We start from the raw sequence: 20,858 nt of genomic DNA, 5'->3' as shown, positions 1-20,858 counted from the left end.
TGTGCATGCGTGGGTTTTCTCCGGGTACTCCGGTTTCCTCCCACAGTCCAAAAACATGACTGTCAGGTTAATTGGCCTCTCCGAATTGTCCCTAGGTGTGAGTGTGAATGGTTGTGTGTCCTGTGTGTCTCTGTGTTGCCCTGCGACAGACTGGTGACCTGTCCAGGGTGTACCCTGCCTCTCGCCTGGAACGTTAGCTGGAGATGGGCACCAGCAACCCTCCCAACCCCACTAAGGGACAAGGGTTTAAAGAAAATGGATGGATATTTGTTGATGATACTATAATACTGTCAGTTTTGTTTTTTATTTAATGTCATTAATTGAAATTTATTGAGACACCAATAAATCAAAATTCCTCTCATGATGAAATTTTTTTTTGTAATAAATTATAAATGATGCAATCAATGCATAGTAATAGTAATGGTAAAATCCACTATCAAAGCAGAGCTTGCCTCAGGCAGTGCATCCTTATAAACCACTGAGACGGAGCAGCAGCACAACAAGTCACACAGGAAAATTTGTGACATTGTCATTTTTGAAGGACAATTTTTTAGCTACATTTTTTTTTTTTTTTACATGACAAATTCAAACTGAACTGAGAACAACTCTCCCTTAAGACATTAAGCTGTGTTTTATTTTACAGTAAGATCTAAACTGTGAAATTATAAAAACAGATTTCAGCTTCACTACACAAGAAACAGAAACTTTCCCTTAAAGGTAAGAGAGAGGTGACTGCTGTGTTTATGTGTCTGACTGAGTGTCTGCATGAGGTTAAGGCTGCTTTCCATATGTATCCATGGGGACCAGTTATCGAAAATGTATAACTTCATAATTTTCTACATGCCTTCGTCCTTGTTTTAAATCTAACAGTATTAATTGAAGGATTATTATCACTGTCTAAACAGCTGGAGTCTGTTTTAGAGAGACATCAGCTCAACTTCACTCTCTGACCATTGTAGCATTAAATATAGCCGAAATAAAATCACAGATGTCTTTACATTATGCGAGTAACAACATTATGAACTGAGGTGTTAAAACATAATGGATAAATTCTGAATTCTAGATCATATGACTGAACTGTGTCTGTAAATTAAATTGGTGTGAAGTAGGTAACACTAATCTCTTTAAACTCCATATAAAACAAAAAAGAAGGAGGAAAAAATGTTGAGTAATACATTTTTTAGATTCCTGAAGTCTTTTTTGAGCTGCTGGCAGAGTTCAGCCTTTGCCGTGTGCAGTGAATCAGCCAACGTTGCTTAACACACACTGAAAATCATAAAGGTTGACATGATCAATCTTTCTGTAAACAGTTTGTTTTATGTGATGTACCCTCGTGTTTGAGGTCGCACAAAATACAGAAGCTAAACAAATAACAGTGCTAGATGTCAGCTCAGTGGAAAAATATAAAGGAAATATATAAAAATGAACAGTACTCCATTGTTCTTCATATCTGCCAATAACCATTTAGTCTGGAGCTTTCATTTCAAAATCCCTAAAAGACCAAGAAACAAAATGATAAAAGTCAGACCTTTCTGCTCACACAGGATGCTGAGACTTCAGTAAATGTTTGCTAAATTGTAACTTATTGTTTTAGTCAATAATCAATTTACAATTAAGTTAACATGACAAATAAAAGTGGAACTGGAATGAATGATCGCAGGGTAATGACAGGTCATGTTTTTTTAATAAACTGCTCTTCCTGACCACAGGTTGAGCGTTCTGACCTCAGTTAGCTTCATCTGTCAGCAGCAACACCTGTGAAGTGAATTGCTAATGCAGCGTACACGCTGATGATCCCACGTTCAGTCCAAGGTGACATCTCCTCCTCCTCTCTTCCTGAATACATCTGCTATTAAAATGCAAGATAAAAATAAAACAAAGTGTTGCAGCAATGCCTTTCAGTCCAAGCTACAATTATCAGCTTTCTTAGGATTCTTGTAGCAGCGGCAAGATCCTGAGCATAAATCTGCTGTATCCAATGCATGGATGACAACGGCAGCATAATATGCACCTCCGTCACATCAATATTTCAGGACGCAAGTTGTTTGTTTGGACAAGCGTGGCCAAGGCCGTCCTGTACCCCAGGCGCTCTGCGAAGTAGACAATGGTGTTGACAGAGATGCTGCTGCACGTGCCGCCCCGGCACGCTGGCCGTAACAAATGGGCCTCTGGCACACACCGACCACAATCAGGGCAAATGGGGTAATGGCTGACACACAGTTGATTCTGTGAGGGGACACACACAGACACACACACGCATGCACACACTCCCAGATTTCGACAGCAGAAGAGTCAAGGTCTTGGGCTTAATTTATGAGTGTGTGATGTGGGATAAAACAAGAAATGCAAGAATGCTTCCTGAATTTGTTCCTCTCTGATGAAATGCATCTGAAGACATGAATAATAAATAAATCTCTGACATATTCTCTCTTTTATTACTGAGGTTTTTAGCAAACGGAAATGATCTTGGTGATTCCAGCTAACCAGAAACAAGAGAAGATTGGTCTGATTTAATTTCAGATAGGGAGGGGAAAACAGGTGTATGTGAACATCTGGTTTAAATTGTTAATAGTATTTTCTTTGTTGTTTATCTTTTTGATATAGCATTATCAGTTCTCCTGATCAGCTAACCCACTCAGTCGTTGGCTAGCCAGCAACAACCTGTTGAGTAACATGTGCAGTAGCAGTTTCAGGTTGCCCCCCAACATATTCAGGTGTACTTTAATACACGGAGGTCTGCATGTACTGGAGGCAGACTCAATGTGGACGTCTGCCAGATACGTCCCAAAGGTACAGTTTTACAACAACCAACGCATTCTCAGTGATGCACTGACTTGCACAGGAAACTACTTGACAGGAAACACTGTTCACATTGAAGTGTTTTATCTCTGTCCCGGTGCAGAATAAACAAGCTAGACACCAAACTAGCTCATCAAACTTGCTAGTATCCATTAGGATTGTGGGAGATGAAAAATTTCACAAGAAATGTAGGCAATTTGTATGCTTCAATATGAAATCTCAACTGCCTGCAGATTCTGCATGGTCCACAGAGTAGACACAATATGCCTGAGTGTGTAGGAGCAGCTTCATGTTTTGCCCCATCACTGCTTCAAAGTGAAGCAGTGATGGGTGGAGTGAAAGGAAAAAATGGGTACAACAACTTAAGAAGAAATTGTGGATAAAGGAGGAACAGTCATGTTACCAGTTTGGTATTTTTAATATTAAAAGCAAAAAACAAATCAATGATTTTCAATATAGACTGTCATGAAATACTTTTGTTTTCAGCCATATCACCCAGCTCTAGTAAGCACCACCCCACCAACCACATACCCTCAAAAAGCACTCTTCTTTTTGTAATTGTGCCATATTTACACTAACAAGGAATAAGGGTAAAATTATTTGAATTTCTAACAGATGATGTCCAACAGTTTTCAAAGAGCCGTAGCGGTTTACCTCGAATAAACCCCTTTAGCTTGATAATGCCTGCTACAATGCAGTTTGAACAGCAAAAGCCCCTCTTCCAAACTCTCCACCTGCCAATCAGCAGAATGAGTCCTTTACATGGTGGAACAACAAACTATTGCCTTTGTCAACATCCTGCTCCCCCCCAAAAAAAACAACTCTCGTCACCTACTATTCCTTTCCATCAGTTTATGGAAGCTGGCAGCAGAATTGTCGAATTTGACAAACTCCAATCTTTTCACATGGAGTGCGGTAGAGGGGTCCGGCAGCCTATTGTGTCACAAAGGAACCACACTGTCTGTCGTCAAGTTGAGCTGCTGGGAAAACGGGCATGGAAAGGTCAGGGTCAGAACAGTCTAACACAATTTCTTAGAGGAAAAAGGTGTCCTCTGTTGCTATTATTGTCCTCCCCTGCATCTCTGTGTAACACACATTCTGTCTTTCGTGCCTCTCAGAGCCAGGTGGGGAAAGGATGGACTGGCACATTTTAATGGCGGAAAGATAAAAGCAGCTGTAGCCAAATGGCAGCCAGCAAAAAAAGGTCACAATGAAAGGGCAATGGGCTTTACAGAAGCAGAAGCTTTGGCCTACATTCTTATAAGTCACTCATCAATATGATCAAATAACAAAAAATGAGCATTTAAAGCTAAGATTAGACTGTTTTCTTCATCAAAATAGCAAAAGTACCATGAATTCATTTCAGGTCATTGTTGCACAATTCTAAATAAAAATGCCTTAGTCTTCTCTGTTTCAGTTCTGACTTGTAATTAAAAGCTCACTTTTACTACCTTCAGAAGTGATTTGATGATAATAATGCATGCAATCTAAAAAAAAATAACATGTTAATATTACATTACAGATTAATCACATTAAATATTTTGACCTACATAGTTCAAAGCAGCTCGGTACACGGTCTTGTACTGCGGTCAAGAATGCAGCATCACAAATGGGGGTGAAAAAACGAGCAAGAGTCAGGCTGGTGAGCTCAGTGTCAAATTTTACTTTGAAAAACACAGCAATGGATGTTTGGATAAAACCAAGAAGGTATGTAGTCTATTGCAATGATGATCCTTCCACCAAAGCACATATAATTCAGATTTTTAAATTTGAAACAAAATGACTTATTTTAAGCCTTCTTGAATATGAAAATCTGGAAAACAGGTGAGATGTTTTGCTTGAGATAATAACATATTTTCTTAAACATTGTTTTAAATGTTTATTTTTTTACATTTCAAGCTTACAAAATTAAGCATTGTAATTAATTATCAATAATCACAGCACTGGGGTGTGATTAGTACTAAGATGTACGTCTATATCTATATGTACAGATATACGCATATTATGGGTGTGCAGTAATACTGTAATAACGGTGGATTGATCAAATCAAATTTTATTTATGTAGCACCTTTCAGCAAGAAGGCATTTCACAGTGCTTTACATGATTAAAAACACAAAAATACAAAGTCAGAGAACACACATTACATTTTGCACATCAGATTCTTGATTAATTTTTCATGATTTGGTTTCAAAAGCAACTTTAGACAGCTGGGGCTTTAGTGTAGATTCAAAGGAACTCAGTGTTTCAGCTGTTTTGCAGTTTTCTGGAAGTCTGTTCCAGATTTGTGGTGCATAGAAGCTGAATGCTGCTTCTCTGGTGCTCATGCAGAGCAGAACCAAACCCAGACGACCTGAGGGGTCTGGAAGGTTGACAACAGCAGATCTTTAATGTATTGTGGTGCTAAACCAATCAGTGATTTATAAACTAATAGTATTTTAAAGTCTATCCTCTGAGCTACAGGGAGCCAGTGTAGGGACTTTAAAACTGGTGTTATGTGCTCTATCTTCCTGGTTTTAGTGGGAACGTGAGCAGCAGCGTTCTGGATCAGCTGCAGATGGAGGAATGATTTTTTTAGTCAGACCTGTTGCAGTAATCAATATGACTATAGATAAATGCATGGATGAGTTTCTCTAGATCTTGCTGAGGTGTTAGTCCTCTAATCCTGGAGATGTTCTTCAGGTGATAAAAGGCTGACTTTGGATCTTTAGATAATGGTGAACAAATTAACATTCCTTAATCAAATGATGACATCATTTAGCTGAGCCTGACCTGTGCAGCGCGAGGCAATGTGTGGTGATGCTTCCTATAGCTGTTTGCCAACAGCCATTAAAACAAAGGAGAAGCTGGTCAGCTTCTCCACAGTCTCAACACAGGATATATAAACTGATCAGCCACCGTGAAAAAACTTTCTGACGTCTTCCCAAAAAGTAAATAAATAACTAGAAGCTTAGAGCAAAGTTCAGGACCACCAAGATGGAGGAAACAGCAGAACAAGCTTTTACTTTTTGTGTGGTTTTTATGTAACTTATGTATTGTGACATTGGTGTTGAGCATTTTTTTAAATGATTTCCTTGTATATTAAAACAAGATTCTTAGTTTTGATAATGTTTGTTAGTTTTGATAACATAATGTTTGAGATCTTAAGAAAACATGAGGCTGAATCACGTTTTAGCATATTGTAAAACTAATGTCCTGCTGAACCGCAGCAGTATGTTTTATTTGTGTCTTTAAGTATTTTTATTTACACTCGGTAGTCAGTAGCTGATTTCAGACTGTTGTTGTTGGCCAGAATTAGTTTTCATTTATATTTATTTATCTGTTCTATATTTGTCTTTGACGCATTAAAGTCACGCTTCCAAATACTGAATTAGCATTAACAGTCGTCTCGTTCGCCTCTGCACTTCGCAGTGGAGGATGGTTGTTTACAGCCAGGCAGTTTCCGCTTTTACCAGAAGTAAGCTTCACCTGTAAGCTTCTTATAAGACGTATGGTATATTACATACGTCACAGCCAAACTTTAGTAATTGGTTAAAATTTAAAATTTAAACAGAGGCCACGCCTCCAGAATGCAATCGCTTCTCAATAGCTGAGGGTCCAGACCCTCTGAATGAAGCAGAGTGTAGGACAAGGAGATGGTTTTTACCAGGCTAGTAACTTAGTAACTCCATTATGTGTTTATGACAACACAAAGATATGAAAATATCACCATAAACAAAGTAGGGCTGTTGTAAACGAATATTTTAGTAATCGAGGTACTCGAATCATTCGAGGAATCGTTTCAGCCCTAAAACAAAGCCATATGAAATATCCCTCATAACTACCGTATGAAAAGTGAATTAGCTATAAACAAATCTCGATGATTTCCCCACACGTCACAATGATCAATGTTCAACAGTTTGTATCAGTCTCTGACGTCAGAGACTGATACAAACTGTTGTAGTTAACCTATATCTATTGTATGTCGTGCTCAGATATGAAGAACTATTTATACACTTTATCTGGTTTTCTTTGCTCCATAATGAGAAACTGTCAGATAGCGGTTGAAGATAAGCTGCTAAACCAGAACAAAAGTCTAACAGGACAGAACTACATCTACAGATAGGGCACTGACAACAGCAGCGACGTTTGGCCTTTGTACATAGTGACAGTATGAGAGGGATTAGTGAGGTGCTGGGTGAAAAACAGCTGAGCAACCACTCTCTGGCTAGTGCTGCTGGGGAGGTTCATGCCAGGCGAGGCCATGGTTCTGTCAGTCCTCATCTGTGGTAACGCGTGGTGACATGTGGTCTGATTTCTCAGTAAGAGCAGGATGCAGAGTGAGAGGAAGCCTCATGATTCACCCAGAGTGACAGCAGACAGGGGGCTGTGTGGCCGACACGGCCCCCATCTGTAAAACCAAATATTAACCTGGACCTGGATGGGACCATAAACCTGACTGACCATAAACATTTATATCCATCACTTCTTCCCTGTTTCTGTGGTTCTCTGTGTGCCAGCCAGCTTGGCTTCTATTTGCATCATCATTTACAACAGCTTGTTTGTTCATTCACAGATATGGAAAAGTATTTGGAGCACGTTTTTTTCTTCTTTTTTTTTTGCTTTTATGTTGTCTTCAATCTTTAATCATTTAGGAAAGCACCTGGAGATGGTCTATTTCTTTAAAAATATATATTGTATTCTTAATATTTATGTTTAATTTAATCATAAAAAAGAGCTATACAATCAAAAATGCAGAGGATCCCAGCATCCACAGAGGTGAGAAACCAAAGAAGTGCTCAAACAGTTACAGTGCAAGAAATCCTTTAAAAACCAAGATTAAATATAAAAAAACAAGATGTTTTTCCCATGAGTGAAAAGAGTCAGAAAATGGAAACAGTATTTTATGTGAATATTCAAGAATTACTGACTTAAACCAATCTCCTATAGCATGCTAAAAAGTTCTATGTATGTTTGTTTTGTCTTATTTCAAGTGTATTAAGGGTGCCTTCACACCAGCCCTGTATAATCCACTTTAATTGAACCCTAGTTCATCTATCTAAAAAGTCTGGTTCATTTGGGGAGGAGTGAATGCACAATTGAATTCTGATTCTGGGTAAATACAACCAAAACAACCGCGCTAGTCCAGCACTGGAGGGAGAAATGGTTCTTGGTCTTTTACCAAAGATAAAAAGAACAATCCTACAACCACTAAAATCTGATGCCACTCCATTTTTGTTTCTATTTGGTGAGGAGGGAAGTTGCGCTCAGTGTCTTCCTCAGAGGTTTTCATGTCTTTTTCTTCAATGGTTCTTGGTGTAGCGCCACCACAGGCGAGGAGGTTTGTTTGTTTGTTTGTTTGACACAGTGCAGTGTGAAAAAGAACAAATGTTGCAATTTTGGTCCCCAATTGAACCAAGTCTACCTGAGGTGGGAAAAACACCCTGGTTCACTTTACTTACTTACATAGACATTACATTTTTTCATATTAGTGTATTTATTTATGCTTGAACAATAAACAAGTCTCCAAACACTAGGTGACATTAGTATTCAAGCTAGTCAATTAGCTGCCTGTTCAAACCAATAGAAGTAGTGTACAAGGTCAGGTACACTGGTGGATAGAGCTGACGGAGGAAGAGATGGAAAAATTTGAAAAGAAATGTGGTGAAAAGTGTTTTTTATTTTATTTTATCAAAATAACAAAGTGAGCTACAACAACGTAAAATTGACATTTTTTGTTAAGACCTTTTTGCCACCTGTTTACGTGACTCAAAGATAATTCCTGATTCAACAAGGGAGGTGATTACTTATTCGTCATACTTGCTTGGATTAGCATTTTCCCCTTAATAAATTAAATCATAATTGAACACTTCATTTTACATTTACTCTGAATATCTTTGATATAAAAAAAATAGTTTGGCAAAGAAAGCAAAAACTGGAGAAATTTTCAAGGCTGATCAAGGTAAAGCTTTGACCTGCTGCTATAAGTTGCAACCAACTACAATTTAGACGTACAAGAATACATGAAAGGAGACCAACACTAAAGAGCAGACAGAAGCAGATCTGCTGAATCTGCAGGTTTATTCCTGAAGTAGAAAAACATTTTCAGGAAGCTTAAAGTCTCGGAACACTTGCAACTCACTGTCTGTCCTTTGACGTATTGTTGGTGTCATGTGTTCCTGCATGTGAATTTTGAACTTTAAATGGGTGTGTCTAATTTTACATCCATAAATCAGAATTTTGACCACTGACAGAATAACACTGCTTATGTTCCAACCTCATGATATCTCTGTATTGGGTCAAGGACAAATCCAGATGCTCTTTGCCCAAAGCAATCACTGACAGCAAGATTAGCTTGAAGAAGACACTGGGACCAGAGCAGACCATCGTCTTATTGTCAGACAATTAAAAAAAATTAATCTACATTGCATAACTCAGGATTTAATGTTGAGTACAAACTGTCCTTACTGGTATACAAATATTTCTTTTTGAAACATTGAGAGATATTATCTCAAGCACTCCACACCAAAATAATGCAAGAATATCAGTAGTAGCCCCTAATATTTCATAACATATAAAGAAGAAAGCCCTGGGGGAACTGTGAAGGGAGATGAGAATTTATCCTAAAACAGATGTTGTGAGACACTTGTTAGCATAACTTCAATTTTAACAAAACTTCCATTTTAGTATATATTTAGTTATGGCCTTTTGCTGTTGTGTTGTAGCTTTTGCATTTTGTTGACCCTTCTGGGCTACCATAAGAACTGTGATGCTTCTAAGATCCAGTTTAATTTCTCTTATGAAACTGAATTTCATAAGAGATGTGAAATCTCTTATGATTTCATAAGAAATCATAAACTTCCGTGGAAGTTTAAATGGCAGAATTTAAACTTCCGCCATTTGTGATAGTGGAAGTTTGAATTTAGCAAGTATTAATCAGCAGGCAAAAGGCAACTAAACATTGCCACTGAATTAAGACTATAAATAAAGACTGGTGTTTATTTTTGTTTTGTTTTATTTTTGACATTCACCCTTAAACAGAAAGAATCATTTAAACCCTCATAGCACAAAATTAAAGCAACTGCCCTGGAGCTAAAATGAATATGAAGAGACCAACCCTGAGTTCGTTTCTCTACACCTCGCATTGCACAACTCATGATCTGCTAAGCAGCTCAGACGAGGAGACAAGACAAAGGCAGACAGCCTGACTGGGTGTAAAATTCGGAGGGGAATATTTTTAGCTCCACATTCACCAAAGCAGAAAGATTCAGGCTTGTTTGAGGCTCTTTGCAGGGAGCAGGCATGCTGAGCCAGGGATGTGGACATGAAGACAAACGAGGTTATGACCTGATATGAAAGCGGTCAGTTTGACTCAACATGGTGCAAGTTGTAAATGACCTCCCAGATGCAACACTTTTACATGAAATATATATAAAAATACAAAAATGAATACGGGCATTTTTTTTCTTTTTCAGTGTGTGATGAAGGTCACAGTCAGCATACATTTAAATAAACTAAAGCAGATAATCCTACTGCCCCAGGGCTCACTGCTGGGCGCCGGGTGGCATTTTAATGAGAGCAGCTGATGCACACAGTAGCAGCTTATACGAAGGTGACAGGTTAGCCGCTAGAGTTCACATTTCAATACACACCTACAACTAATAACTGCGGACATGTTGACCAAATAAGAAGTTCTTGTTAAAGCTTCTCTTATTGGTTAGTTTTAAATGAAGACGATACTTTCTGTGAAGGTACGTCGCTTTACTGACTCCTCGGTAAAGCGGCTCTGTCATTTAATGCAGCAGCAGCTGGGTCTCTGGCTGAGACCAGCTTGTCCTACCTGTGGAGCAGAACAGGTGACCGCGTATACGTGCGCGAGACAGAAACACTCACCAATGAAGTGCGCTTCGCAGAAGGAAAAACAAAGCAGTCCGAAGTTGGAATTAACCGACTGCCACCATCTTCAGCATGCAAGATAGAGAGAGGGGGCGATGAGAAAGTGCGCCGTGTCAACGAGTCCGGCCGGTACGGCACATCACCGCGGCTCAAAGCCTTCTCCGATGGGCCTGCGCGCGCTAGAGGAGGCGGCGGAGACTGCCCGACTGACGCTCGAGCGCTCAGCCGCGCGCTTAGCAACGTAGAAGAGCTTGAAGATGAGCGCGCTCAACGCGCGGACACGAGGAGGAGGAGTCTTCAAAATAAAAGCAAATTGAAAAAATGAATTGTTCTAATGGATGACAGGATCATCATAAAGTTTTTTCAGTGACTCAAATAAAAAGAAACTCGTTTAATATACAAATTCTATGCAAACAGAATTCTATATTACATAGCTATTTATTTCTGTTCATTTTAATTATCATGTTGTAGCTAAGTGGAAACAAATTTTATTTTTCCTTAAAAACTAAAATATAAAATTTCAGCAAATCAGTAGGTTTAGTCTGAATAGCATGATCATGTTCTTAACAGTATGTACTAAATATTTGGTCGGGGTTCCTATGACGGGTTTTAGGTTCCCTTAGAATACTGTGGGGGTTTAGATCAGGCCAGATTATGGACCCTTGATTGGTTGCATAGTTCTCGGTGTGAGAACAGCCATGGTCGGAACGGACGCGTTATTTACCCTCTGTCCCCTGCACTTTTTTCAACCGTTACAACTGCTTGATTCAATGATATGTGGTAACAAGTTTTTCCGAGCCGTGTTTAAATGCACCATGAGTGTGCACGTGCAATACTAGGAATTTTGTGCTATTGATTAAATATCAAGTAATTACAGAGCTAGTGTCGCTGATACAAATACCGATATTATTGGGGGTGGGGGGAGGGGGGTTATTGTCATTATCATTGGATAATTTGGTGATTCCACTTCACTTCACTTATAATGATCATGATGAAATGCAGATAAATGATTTCAGGCAAACCTCACATGTTTTAACTAAAACAATGGGGACAACTAGAGCAGAATAGAAATAACATAATCCCTTTATTATAATACATAGTTGTTTAGGATATCTCAGTCTGTACCTGTAATCTGCATAACCTAAACAGGAATCCTATTGTTTCTTTCATAGTTAATTCCAAAGGGTTATTATATTCAGCCAAATTCATATTTCAAATTTGAGGAATGTATCTTTACATAACTGTATTGAATTGATTCTAATTTAATCTGGCCACTGGCCCCTTCTCTAGAGGACCACAACACAATTCAAAGTAACAGTTGTGTGCTTAAATGTAATTTTTTAAAATCAATTCAATCAAAGCACTCTTTATCCGTATAGTGCAAAATTATATAACTATGAAATTCAATATTATTTAATTTACACACCAAATGCAAAGACAGTTAATATTTTTGACAGTTTGTTAATGTGTTTAGCAATCTATTCTGCTACAGGTAGTCCTTTGGGGACATACTATCCTGACATGACCCAAAATGAAAATGAGTTTGACACCCCGGCCCTAGAGACAGACAAGCCATAAATGTTCCAAATTCCAGCTTATTCACCAAACCAGGTTCATCTACATGCTTCTTTCAGGACGATGAAAGCTTCTTCAGCTTAAAAATAATAATTATAATCTTTTTAAGGTGTTCACGCCACCTACTGTCAGACCATGGTTGCTACTGTCCCTCAAGATGTCGCTGTACATATCTTCTGTGGCTTGATGTTAAACGAATCCACAATGTATTAAACGTAAAGCCAACAGTGGCCTGACCTTTAAAGGCCTCTAAAGTGACTTGGTTCTTACTTCAAGTGTACAAAATCAGCAGGCAGCAGATTTCACGCCGTTTATTGTCCTAAAAAGTATGCCTATTTAGGACATTTTTATTAATATAATTTACATTGTTTTGAAATATGGGCACAAACCAATACTAATCGCGCTTTAACTGTTTGAGAAGGAAAATTGTTGACAAGCTCCGTGAATAAAAGCAGAGCGGGACTAATGAGGTCACGAGTGGGTTTCTGATAGAAGCAACGCCCAGAACAACCAACTCTCGAGCTGAGATTTGTATGAATTTAACCGAACACTACCGGGAAATGAACGAGTAACAAAATAAAACCAAGTGATCCGTAAAAATAGAGTTTCAGCGCAGTCAGATGGTTCTCACGCCTTTATTTTGAAAGAAACCGACACATTTATGTCTCCTATTTTACAACAACTTGACGTCGCCGTTTTTCTTTGAGTTTCTTCCTGAACTTTTTGAGCTGATACAGTTGTAGACCGAACGGAGAAATAAGCCATAATGGGAGCTTGTTTGGCTGTTGGTTCTTTGGCCAGCTGCGTGAGTACCAACTCTGCTTCCATTGTAGAATATAAGGAATTGTTCTCTGGTTATTACTGATCAATTAGCAAAGTTTTTTTACGTTGTTCGACCAGACACGTCTGTCTGGATAGCAACACGGCTTCACGTGAAACTACGCCACAAAAAAAAAAATAAATAAATAAAAAATATATATATATGTAGCGTACGACAAAAAATTTTTTTAGCACAATTACTCTAAACAGTTGGCTACGTAGTTCAACCTGTGTTTGAATTTTTGTCTTCAAGCTGTATGGTTTGTCAGCTCTCGTTACGTTTAATAAAGCAAAATTATGTTAAAGTATAATTTTTAAATATTTGACTCGTAGTTCAGTTTTCGAGCAGTAGCCCTCTGTGGTGGACCTTATAACTTTATTGACTGTCAACAGAACACACAGGCTCATTTCAGAAACAGCGAGTTAAACGGTTGCAGCGTCATTTCCGTGTTTTGTTTGGTACATGACGTCACTGTTTCGGTTTGTACCAAACAGGACTGGACGAAATTTCTATCAATGCTTAAGTTTCTTCTGTGACTCAACATTGTGGTCAAATGTAAAAAACCCTTCCTTTGTCTTTAAATGTGTTCTACCCAGAACTCTTCATGTGGCAGAGTTTTAGTGTCACCTGGCTCAAGTTCTGTAGAAAAAACTCCCTCATTTTAAGTACCTTTTGCTATCCAAATATTAATCCGTAAATTGAAAAATAAAAATAGTGTATTGATGCTGAGTCCAGCAGAAAGGGCTGAGCTTTTCACATGTTGACGTTAGAAGTATTCCTTTAGCTACAGATGCATCTTTTGCTATAAATGATCAAGCTTTCACTTACATTATTGAACTTTTTGGGAACAGGTTTTTCAAAGTGTTTGGTTGGTTTGACACTGATGGTTTGACACAATGCAGTGTGAAGGAGAACAGCAGCTGCTGAAAATGGAAAAAAAAAAAATGTTGCAACTCTTATCCCCAATCAACCTATTCTACCGGACTATCAGGTGTGAAAACAGCCTTATGTACCTTGTTCTGGAGTTGTCAGCTGCTGTGATCACTCCTAAGGATCCCTTTAAGATCACAAGATATAAAGGGCATTGCAATCAAAATCTATTATTATTTTTAAATCTACCAGTGTGAGGTGATGCATGCTGATCTCAGCTAATGCGTTTGTCTCTGTGTATTTCTCATGACTCGTGCTGGACCTCCCTTGTGATCCAGTTTGCAGTGCTCTGCCGAGGAGGATTGATTGTATTTGTCCTAACCTGATTAAAACCTGTGAAGTAGCTGTTTGGTTCTTGTCTCCTGTGGGTTCCAGGAGCAAACATTTTTGCTCCCCACATGCCTGTCCAACACATGCATCCCATCCTAAACACTCTTCTACCTCCTGTAACTGTAGCTGTCCACAGTCCTAATATCCCCACTCCATCCCTCCTCCAGGCGTCCTGCTTGTGTGGCTCGGCCTCCTGCCTCTTGTCGTCATGCTGCCCTTCCACTTACAACTCCACCATCACCCGGCTGGCCTTCTCCCTCCTGCTGCTGCTGGGAACTCTAGTGTCCGGCATTATGATTCTTCCGAGCATGGAGGAACATTTGAAAAAGGTACTTGACAGGAAATAAAATCTGATTGGACAACAGGGATGTGTTACAGTAGATGAAGACAAGCAGCGTTGTTAACCCGGTCCTGTGTTTTTGTGGGCGTGCTGTGACACCCCAGATTCCAGGTTTCTGTAGTGGCTCTATCATCTCCGGTGTGAACTGTGACATCTTCGTGGGCTACAAGTCTGTGTACCGCATGTGCTTCGCCATGGCCTGCTTCTTCTTCCTGTTCTCCATCATCATGATCCGAGTGCGCAGTAGCAAGGATCCCCGAGCGAGCATCCAAAACGGGTTGGTACAGTACCAAGGCGCCACACTGACCTCTGGTGGCCAAATGTGTGCATTGCAAATTTTTTGTAAACTGGCTTTTTCCCCACATCCTCACCTTTCTAAAAATAATGGTCTAATTCATTTTTTACCAAAAGTGTTCTTTTTTCCAATATCATCATCTGAGAAAAAAAAAGTGTAGATTTTTTTTCTTTCTTTTTTTTATTTTCTTTTTTGCCCAAATCTCTTTTGGCAAAAAAAATTAGTTAGGCCATTGTTTTAGAAAGCTGATGACATTTTGTTTTGTTGCAACCTCAAACTGACATTGGTGTATATGTGATGGATGAACCATTATTTTTTGTGCCTACATATTCTGAAAGTATCATCTAAATCTTGTTTTGTGCTTCTCCACAACTTGACCCTTGACCTGTTTGCTGTCTTCAGGAAACTGTTTGTTCTCTGATATTTTCTTCCAAACCTCTGAAGCTGAGACGAAATTGCACACAGCAGATATTTGATTAGTGACATGGGAAGGCTTTGTTCCATCAGATTTTTTTAAAGGTGTCAGTAAAAGTTGCTGAGTACAAATGTCTGCTGAACTTCAAACCAGTTCTCAATAACTTCATAAAGTTGAAGACAAAATTAAAAATGTATGTGCTGCAGAAAAAAACAGATGTAAAGAGTTGGAGCAAATGAAATGTGAGAATCAAGACTGTAATCAAGTCTGTCGCAATAATCAATTATTTGTGTAATAAATTGAAATGAGCTTCCATTCTGATGATTAATAGGCTGATTTTATTGATCCAGACATCATAAACCATTTTATTCATAGTTTATGTGTGGTTTTTATTTTGGGTGTATTTATTGTTTTTGGTTGTTGTGTGGTTTTTATTTTGTATATTTAAAATGGAGGGTTCTCCACACTGATAGTGTTCTCAAACACTTTACCAGTGTTTGAGAAGGTTAACTTAACATTTTTTATCATATAGTAGTCTCAAAATGGCAATTTTCTCGTTTGTCGCAATCATTTTTGATTGCGCTAAGCATATTTTATCCTGCAGAATGTGTCATTGTGGCAGGCCTAACGGTGGCCTTTGGTCCTTTCTAGGTTCTGGTTCTTCAAGTTTCTGGCCTTGGTCGGTCTGGCCGTGGGAGCGTTCTACATCCCCGATGGCACCTTTAACACCGGTATGTCGCCTGTTGTACACAGCAAACAAGCTTCTGCGTGAGGTCAGAAGTGTCACTTAGCTGCCTCCTCTGTGTTGTCAGTGTGGTACTACTTTGGCGTGGTGGGCTCCTTCATCTTCATCATCATCCAGCTCATCCTGCTGGTCGACTTTGCTCATTCCTGGAACCAGTCGTGGCTGGAGAAGGCCGAGAACGGAAACACAAAGTGCTGGTTTGCAGGTAGAAAGCTCTCCCGAGTCGACGTGTCGTAGGGCCGGCCAGCGGAGCCGCTCTCTGACTTTGTGACTGTCGTTTCCTCTCCAGCTCTGCTGTCTTTCACCTTCGTCTATTACGCCCTGGCCTTTACCGCCATCGTCCTCTTCTACGTGTTTTACACCCAACCTGCCGACTGCACTGAGCACAAGGTCTTCATCAGCCTCAACCTCCTCTTCTGCATCGCTGTGTCCATCGTGGCCATTCTGCCCAAAGTTCAGGTAACGTTGCACTGCAAAAACACTGAATCTGATCGAGTATTTTTTTGTCTGGTTTCTAGCACAAGTTTCTTGGTACACTTGAAATGAGACAAAACTTACTTATGGGTAACTTTTGCGCAAAATGTAGAAGCTTGTTTTAAGCCAGTCATTTCTTAATATTGAATAAAAACAAGTACTCATTCCACTGGATAGACGGGGTTTTAGCACAGTTAGAATTTAAAGTACTAATAACATTCTAATGTATCTTCTTGAAAGAGCACCCCTTTTTTGTAGAGCATTCTCTCCATGCCAGTGGATTTTTTTTTTGTTTGCTTTTTTATGTTCTGTTATTCACAAAACAAACATTACAGAGTAGCAAACAGAGGTATTAATCTATAGCGTATATTAAGCAAAAAGCGCAACAAAGATAATATTCCAAAAAAAAGAACAACAAAGGCATGTGAAAGAAGAAAAAAATAAAATAGAGAGTCTTGAGACACAGAACATAACCAAGTGGTGACACAGCAAAAATGGAATTGTTTAATACATGTGGGTTAGGATAATTCTTTCTTATTTTTTCTCCTTCTTTCTTTTTTCCTCTTATATTGGGTGTTGTGACTTCTGTCAGAGTATCAAAACTATGAAGCATGTTGTCTTAAACTGTTGTAAAGACTCAGATGAAAGGAAACATCTGCTGGACCAAATGGCAACTCAAGTATCACGCATTGTTTCTATGTAGAGCGTATTGGACTGGCGATCCAGTATATGTGGACGCAAGTATTAGGTGTCTTTTCTGTGGATTTAAGAAGTCATAGGATGTGGAACTGTTAGGTGGCGCTAATACATTTTTATGGATGTAAGTCCACAGAAAAAGAATAAGGAAATACAGAAAACAGGCGATTGGCCAGAGCTGCAGTAACGTGTCAGCGACTGGGGAAAATTGCAAAATATTTGAATGATGACTGAATTTGTGTTAGTAGTTGTGATCGCAACTTTTTAGGGAGACTGATTGGAGCGTCTCCAGTGGGCTTGGCTCTGTTAAAGCGCCTCTCTGCTCCGTTTGCTCAAAGGAGGCTCAGCCCACCTCAGGCCTGCTCCAGGCTTCCATCATCTCCCTCTACACCATGTACCTCACCTGGTCAGCCATGACCAACAACCCCAGTAAGTCCAGGCAGACATCATCCTGCTTTGTTTCACATAAAGAGGAAAAACAGTCGGTAATCATATATACATATTCTCCTCACCTCAGACAAGCAATGTAACCCCAGCCTGTTGAGTTTGGTCCAGTCCAAGCCGACTGTGTCACCTGTGGGCCCCTCTCCAACATCTCCTCCAGGCAACGTGCAGTGGTGGGATGCACAGAGCATTGTGGGACTCCTCATCTTCTTGTTCTGCACACTCTATGCCAGGTACTCTATTGTTATTGCCTTTGTTTCTTGTAATTTTGGTGTTTATGGTTTACAGATAATGAAAACTCTAAATTTAGTGTCTTAGAAAACTGGAATACTGTGAAAAAGGTAATTTACAAAAATTGCCGTCATACCCTAACTGACTAATTAACTCCAAACGCCTGCAAGGGTTCTGTGAGCCTTTAAGCACTCTCCACTCTCGTTCTGGGTGAGTCGGCTGCAGAGTCTCAGACGGTTCCAGGGCTCCTCGCCCCGCTCTGCAGTATGCTACTGTTGGACCGGCTGAACTTCTGTCTCCCCGCAGCATCCGCTCCTCCAACAACTCCCAGGTGAACAAGCTGATGCAGACGGAGGAGGGCCAGGGTCTGACTTCCGCCGACCAGGAAGTCTCAGCCGGGGAGGACGGAGTCCACCGGGCCGTGGACAACGAAGAGGAAGGAGTGACCTACAGCTACTCCTTCTTCCACTTCAGCCTCTTCCTGGCCTCTCTCTACATCATGATGACCCTCACCAACTGGTACCAGTAAGTACCCCATCCCCCACCCAGACTCCTTAACTCCCTGCTGCTGAGCTAATTGTCCTGTGAATCCCCAGACCCGGCACCGACAACAAGACCATGCAGACGGCCATGCCGGCCGTGTGGGTGAAGATCAGCTCCAGCTGGATCGGGTTGGCTCTCTACCTGTGGACCCTGGTGGCTCCTGTGGTGCTTCCTGACCGAGACTTCAGCTAGAAGTCTCGGCGCGCTGCACATACTGCTGTTTCCTCCTCGCTCTCCAGTCCAACGCTAATATACTGACTTTACTGTGTGTGTGTGTGTAGTTATGGGATGTCGAATGGAGAAGTTTGAGCTTTAATCACATTCCAGTTTTCCGCTCAGGTCCTTCCCTGTTAGAGATAGTTACTGAGAGCATTACATGCTGAAGAAATCAGGACAGATTCCTCTGGTTCTCTGGGGTCCAGACTTTTTTTTGCCCTGGGGGCCAAAACTGGCATTCCACAAAATTTGTAAAATTAAAAATGCAAAAATGCGTTGGTGATTTTCAGCTTTACCTACTCAACAAAACATTTGTATCAAGTCTGTGTATTATTATAAATATTAAACGTAAACTGTTGCTTTATTAAAAGAAAAACCATTTTCAAATTTTGAGTCAGCTGTTTTCTATTATGTTTTTCAAATTTTTTACCACTCTTGACTTGTAGTCAGGGGCCAAATACAATCATTTAATGGGCCACAAATGGGCCCCCGGGCCACACTTTGGACACCCTTGCTCTAATTAGTGTGTTTTGATAAAAAATAATGTTTCTAAACACGTCTGCTGAGTTTTTTGTCCCAAGTCACAACAGAAGTACCTTATTGTTGGTTTCTGCCTTTGTAATGTTCAATTACTATGTTACAGCAGAGTGAAGATCATATGCTGTCCTCCAGGTGGCGGTGTTGTCCTTTTGATTTAATGTGCTGGCTTAGATTTCCTCATCTTTCTGTTTTTAACCCTGGTTCCTCACAAAGCCACCCTGTCAGGCTAGTTGGGATTCCTAGAAGTCCTGCTGCACTTTCTTCATTGATCACATGATTCTCCTGGTGAAACACCGATAAACAACGTCCAATCACAAGATTAGCTTTAGCTGCTTCCTCAAGCATATTTCCTCCAGGTTTAGTCATGCTGCTTGTGAATATCTTTCTAAGGCTCTGCAGATTTGCACTGATGCTCCAATGTCTTCTGTCATCCAGAGGGACAATCTTTGACTTCCTCTGCCTGTTCTTCATTCTCTTGTGTTTAGATTTCTGAATTAAAAGAACAAATTTAATCTCTGCACACTAGGTGCTTTTTTTTTATTAAATCTGCCAAAGATATTTTCTTAGTACAGTTTAATAAAAATATTAATTCATGTATTAGCACAAATGAATATCAGGGTGTATTATTCCCACTGGTTAAATCTGAGTCTGGTTAACTGTCTTTCTTTTTATAACTTTTATTAAAGTATTTTCAAACAAACGCCTCAGCTGTCCCCTTGGTTTCAATCTTCATTGTTTGAATCAAACTGGCTCGTTTTATTTTCAGCAGCTGTAAATTAAATGAATTTACAGAGCTTAAGTATTCAATCCCTTGGACGTTTTATTCTCTTTGATTTTTACAAATCAATCATGATCAACAAAAAATTCACAAAACTGATTTCTACAAATTAATTACAAATGCAAATATATAGTTGTGTACATGTTTACTCTCTCTAAAGAGGATGTGTAACGTAAACATGTTTTTTATTTTCATATTTGTTGAAACTGAAGATATCGACGGTAGAACATGAGACATAATTTGTGAAAAAAATCCAGATCTTCCACCTCCTCCATGTGGTCCTACTGCTATCTGCAGAAATCCACCATGTCCAGTCAGAAACCACCAATCAGAACTAGGAGGAGGGTCTTAGTGCTGTCAATCAAGCTTGTGCACACGCTTGTGCTAACGGCAGATAAGCAACTTGCCTTTACAGGAAAACTGCTTATCTGCTGTAATTGGTTTTCATGCTAACTAGTCTTAGCATTGGTTATGGTGTCTAGACTGCCCAAGGCAGCTGGATCTACTATGCAGATGCTTCCCACAATTGGTGAGTGGAATAACAGCTAAAGGTGCGTCTACTAAATACTGACTGCAATGGGGTGAATATTAATGCAATCACGTATAAAATGTTAATATGAGAGGCCTGTACTTGTATAGTGCTTTATCTTCTCCAGCCCATCGCCCTTTTTTCGTACACTGTGACAACATTTTGTTCTCTTCCCACCTAGCCCAGTGACAACAAGTTTAAAAATGAGCCCCACACAGCAGTCTAATGAATACCACTGGGGCCAGCTATTTTAAAGAAGTGCATCCCCCACTTGGCTGCTTCAGC

At 39.7% G+C, this 20,858-nt stretch overlaps 2 protein-coding genes and 1 long non-coding RNA gene across 3 annotated transcripts in view; 2 read left to right on the top strand and 1 right to left on the bottom strand.

The window, feature by feature from the left end:
* pkib (protein kinase (cAMP-dependent, catalytic) inhibitor beta) overlaps positions 1-10,902 on the bottom strand; it is a 28,176-nt gene extending 17,274 nt beyond the window's left edge. The window contains exon 1 of the mRNA XM_007558401.2: positions 10,670-10,902. The gene's annotated coding sequence lies outside the window, so the exon portion shown is untranslated. The remainder of the gene's footprint in view (positions 1-10,669) is intronic.
* LOC107836926 (uncharacterized) lies at positions 705-19,969 on the top strand. Its single transcript, XR_001662903.1, has 3 exons — positions 705-717; positions 5,156-5,166; positions 19,884-19,969. It is a non-coding gene; the product is annotated as an uncharacterized LOC107836926 (long non-coding RNA).
* Positions 12,902-19,766, top strand: LOC103142366 (serine incorporator 1-like). Its single transcript, XM_007558400.2, has 10 exons — positions 12,902-13,052; positions 14,495-14,656; positions 14,772-14,944; positions 16,029-16,108; positions 16,190-16,327; positions 16,412-16,581; positions 17,631-17,721; positions 17,810-17,969; positions 18,274-18,492; positions 18,564-19,766. Exons 1-10 carry the CDS (start codon positions 13,014-13,016, stop codon positions 18,700-18,702), a joined length of 1,371 nt encoding a protein of 456 aa, XP_007558462.1. The 5' UTR covers positions 12,902-13,013; the 3' UTR covers positions 18,703-19,766.
* Positions 19,970-20,858: the final 889 nt, after the last annotated feature.

This window comes from Poecilia formosa, unplaced genomic scaffold (genome assembly GCF_000485575.1).
Source record: "Poecilia formosa unplaced genomic scaffold, Poecilia_formosa-5.1.2 Scaffold96, whole genome shotgun sequence".
Taxonomy (NCBI): Eukaryota; Metazoa; Chordata; class Actinopteri; order Cyprinodontiformes; family Poeciliidae; genus Poecilia; species Poecilia formosa.
This window is presented reverse-complemented; position numbering and strand designations above follow the sequence as displayed.

Excerpts from the sequence above, each read along its gene's own strand:
- LOC103142366 (XM_007558400.2), top strand. The coding sequence starts at position 13,014 with ATGGGAGCTTGTTTGGCTGTTGGTTCTTTGGCCAGCTGC. Across the intron at positions 16,109-16,189 it reads CGATGGCACCTTTAACACCG|TGTGGTACTACTTTGGCGTG; the intron begins GTATGTCGCCTG and ends CTGTGTTGTCAG. Across the intron at positions 16,582-17,630 it reads CCATTCTGCCCAAAGTTCAG|GAGGCTCAGCCCACCTCAGG; the intron begins GTAACGTTGCAC and ends GTTTGCTCAAAG.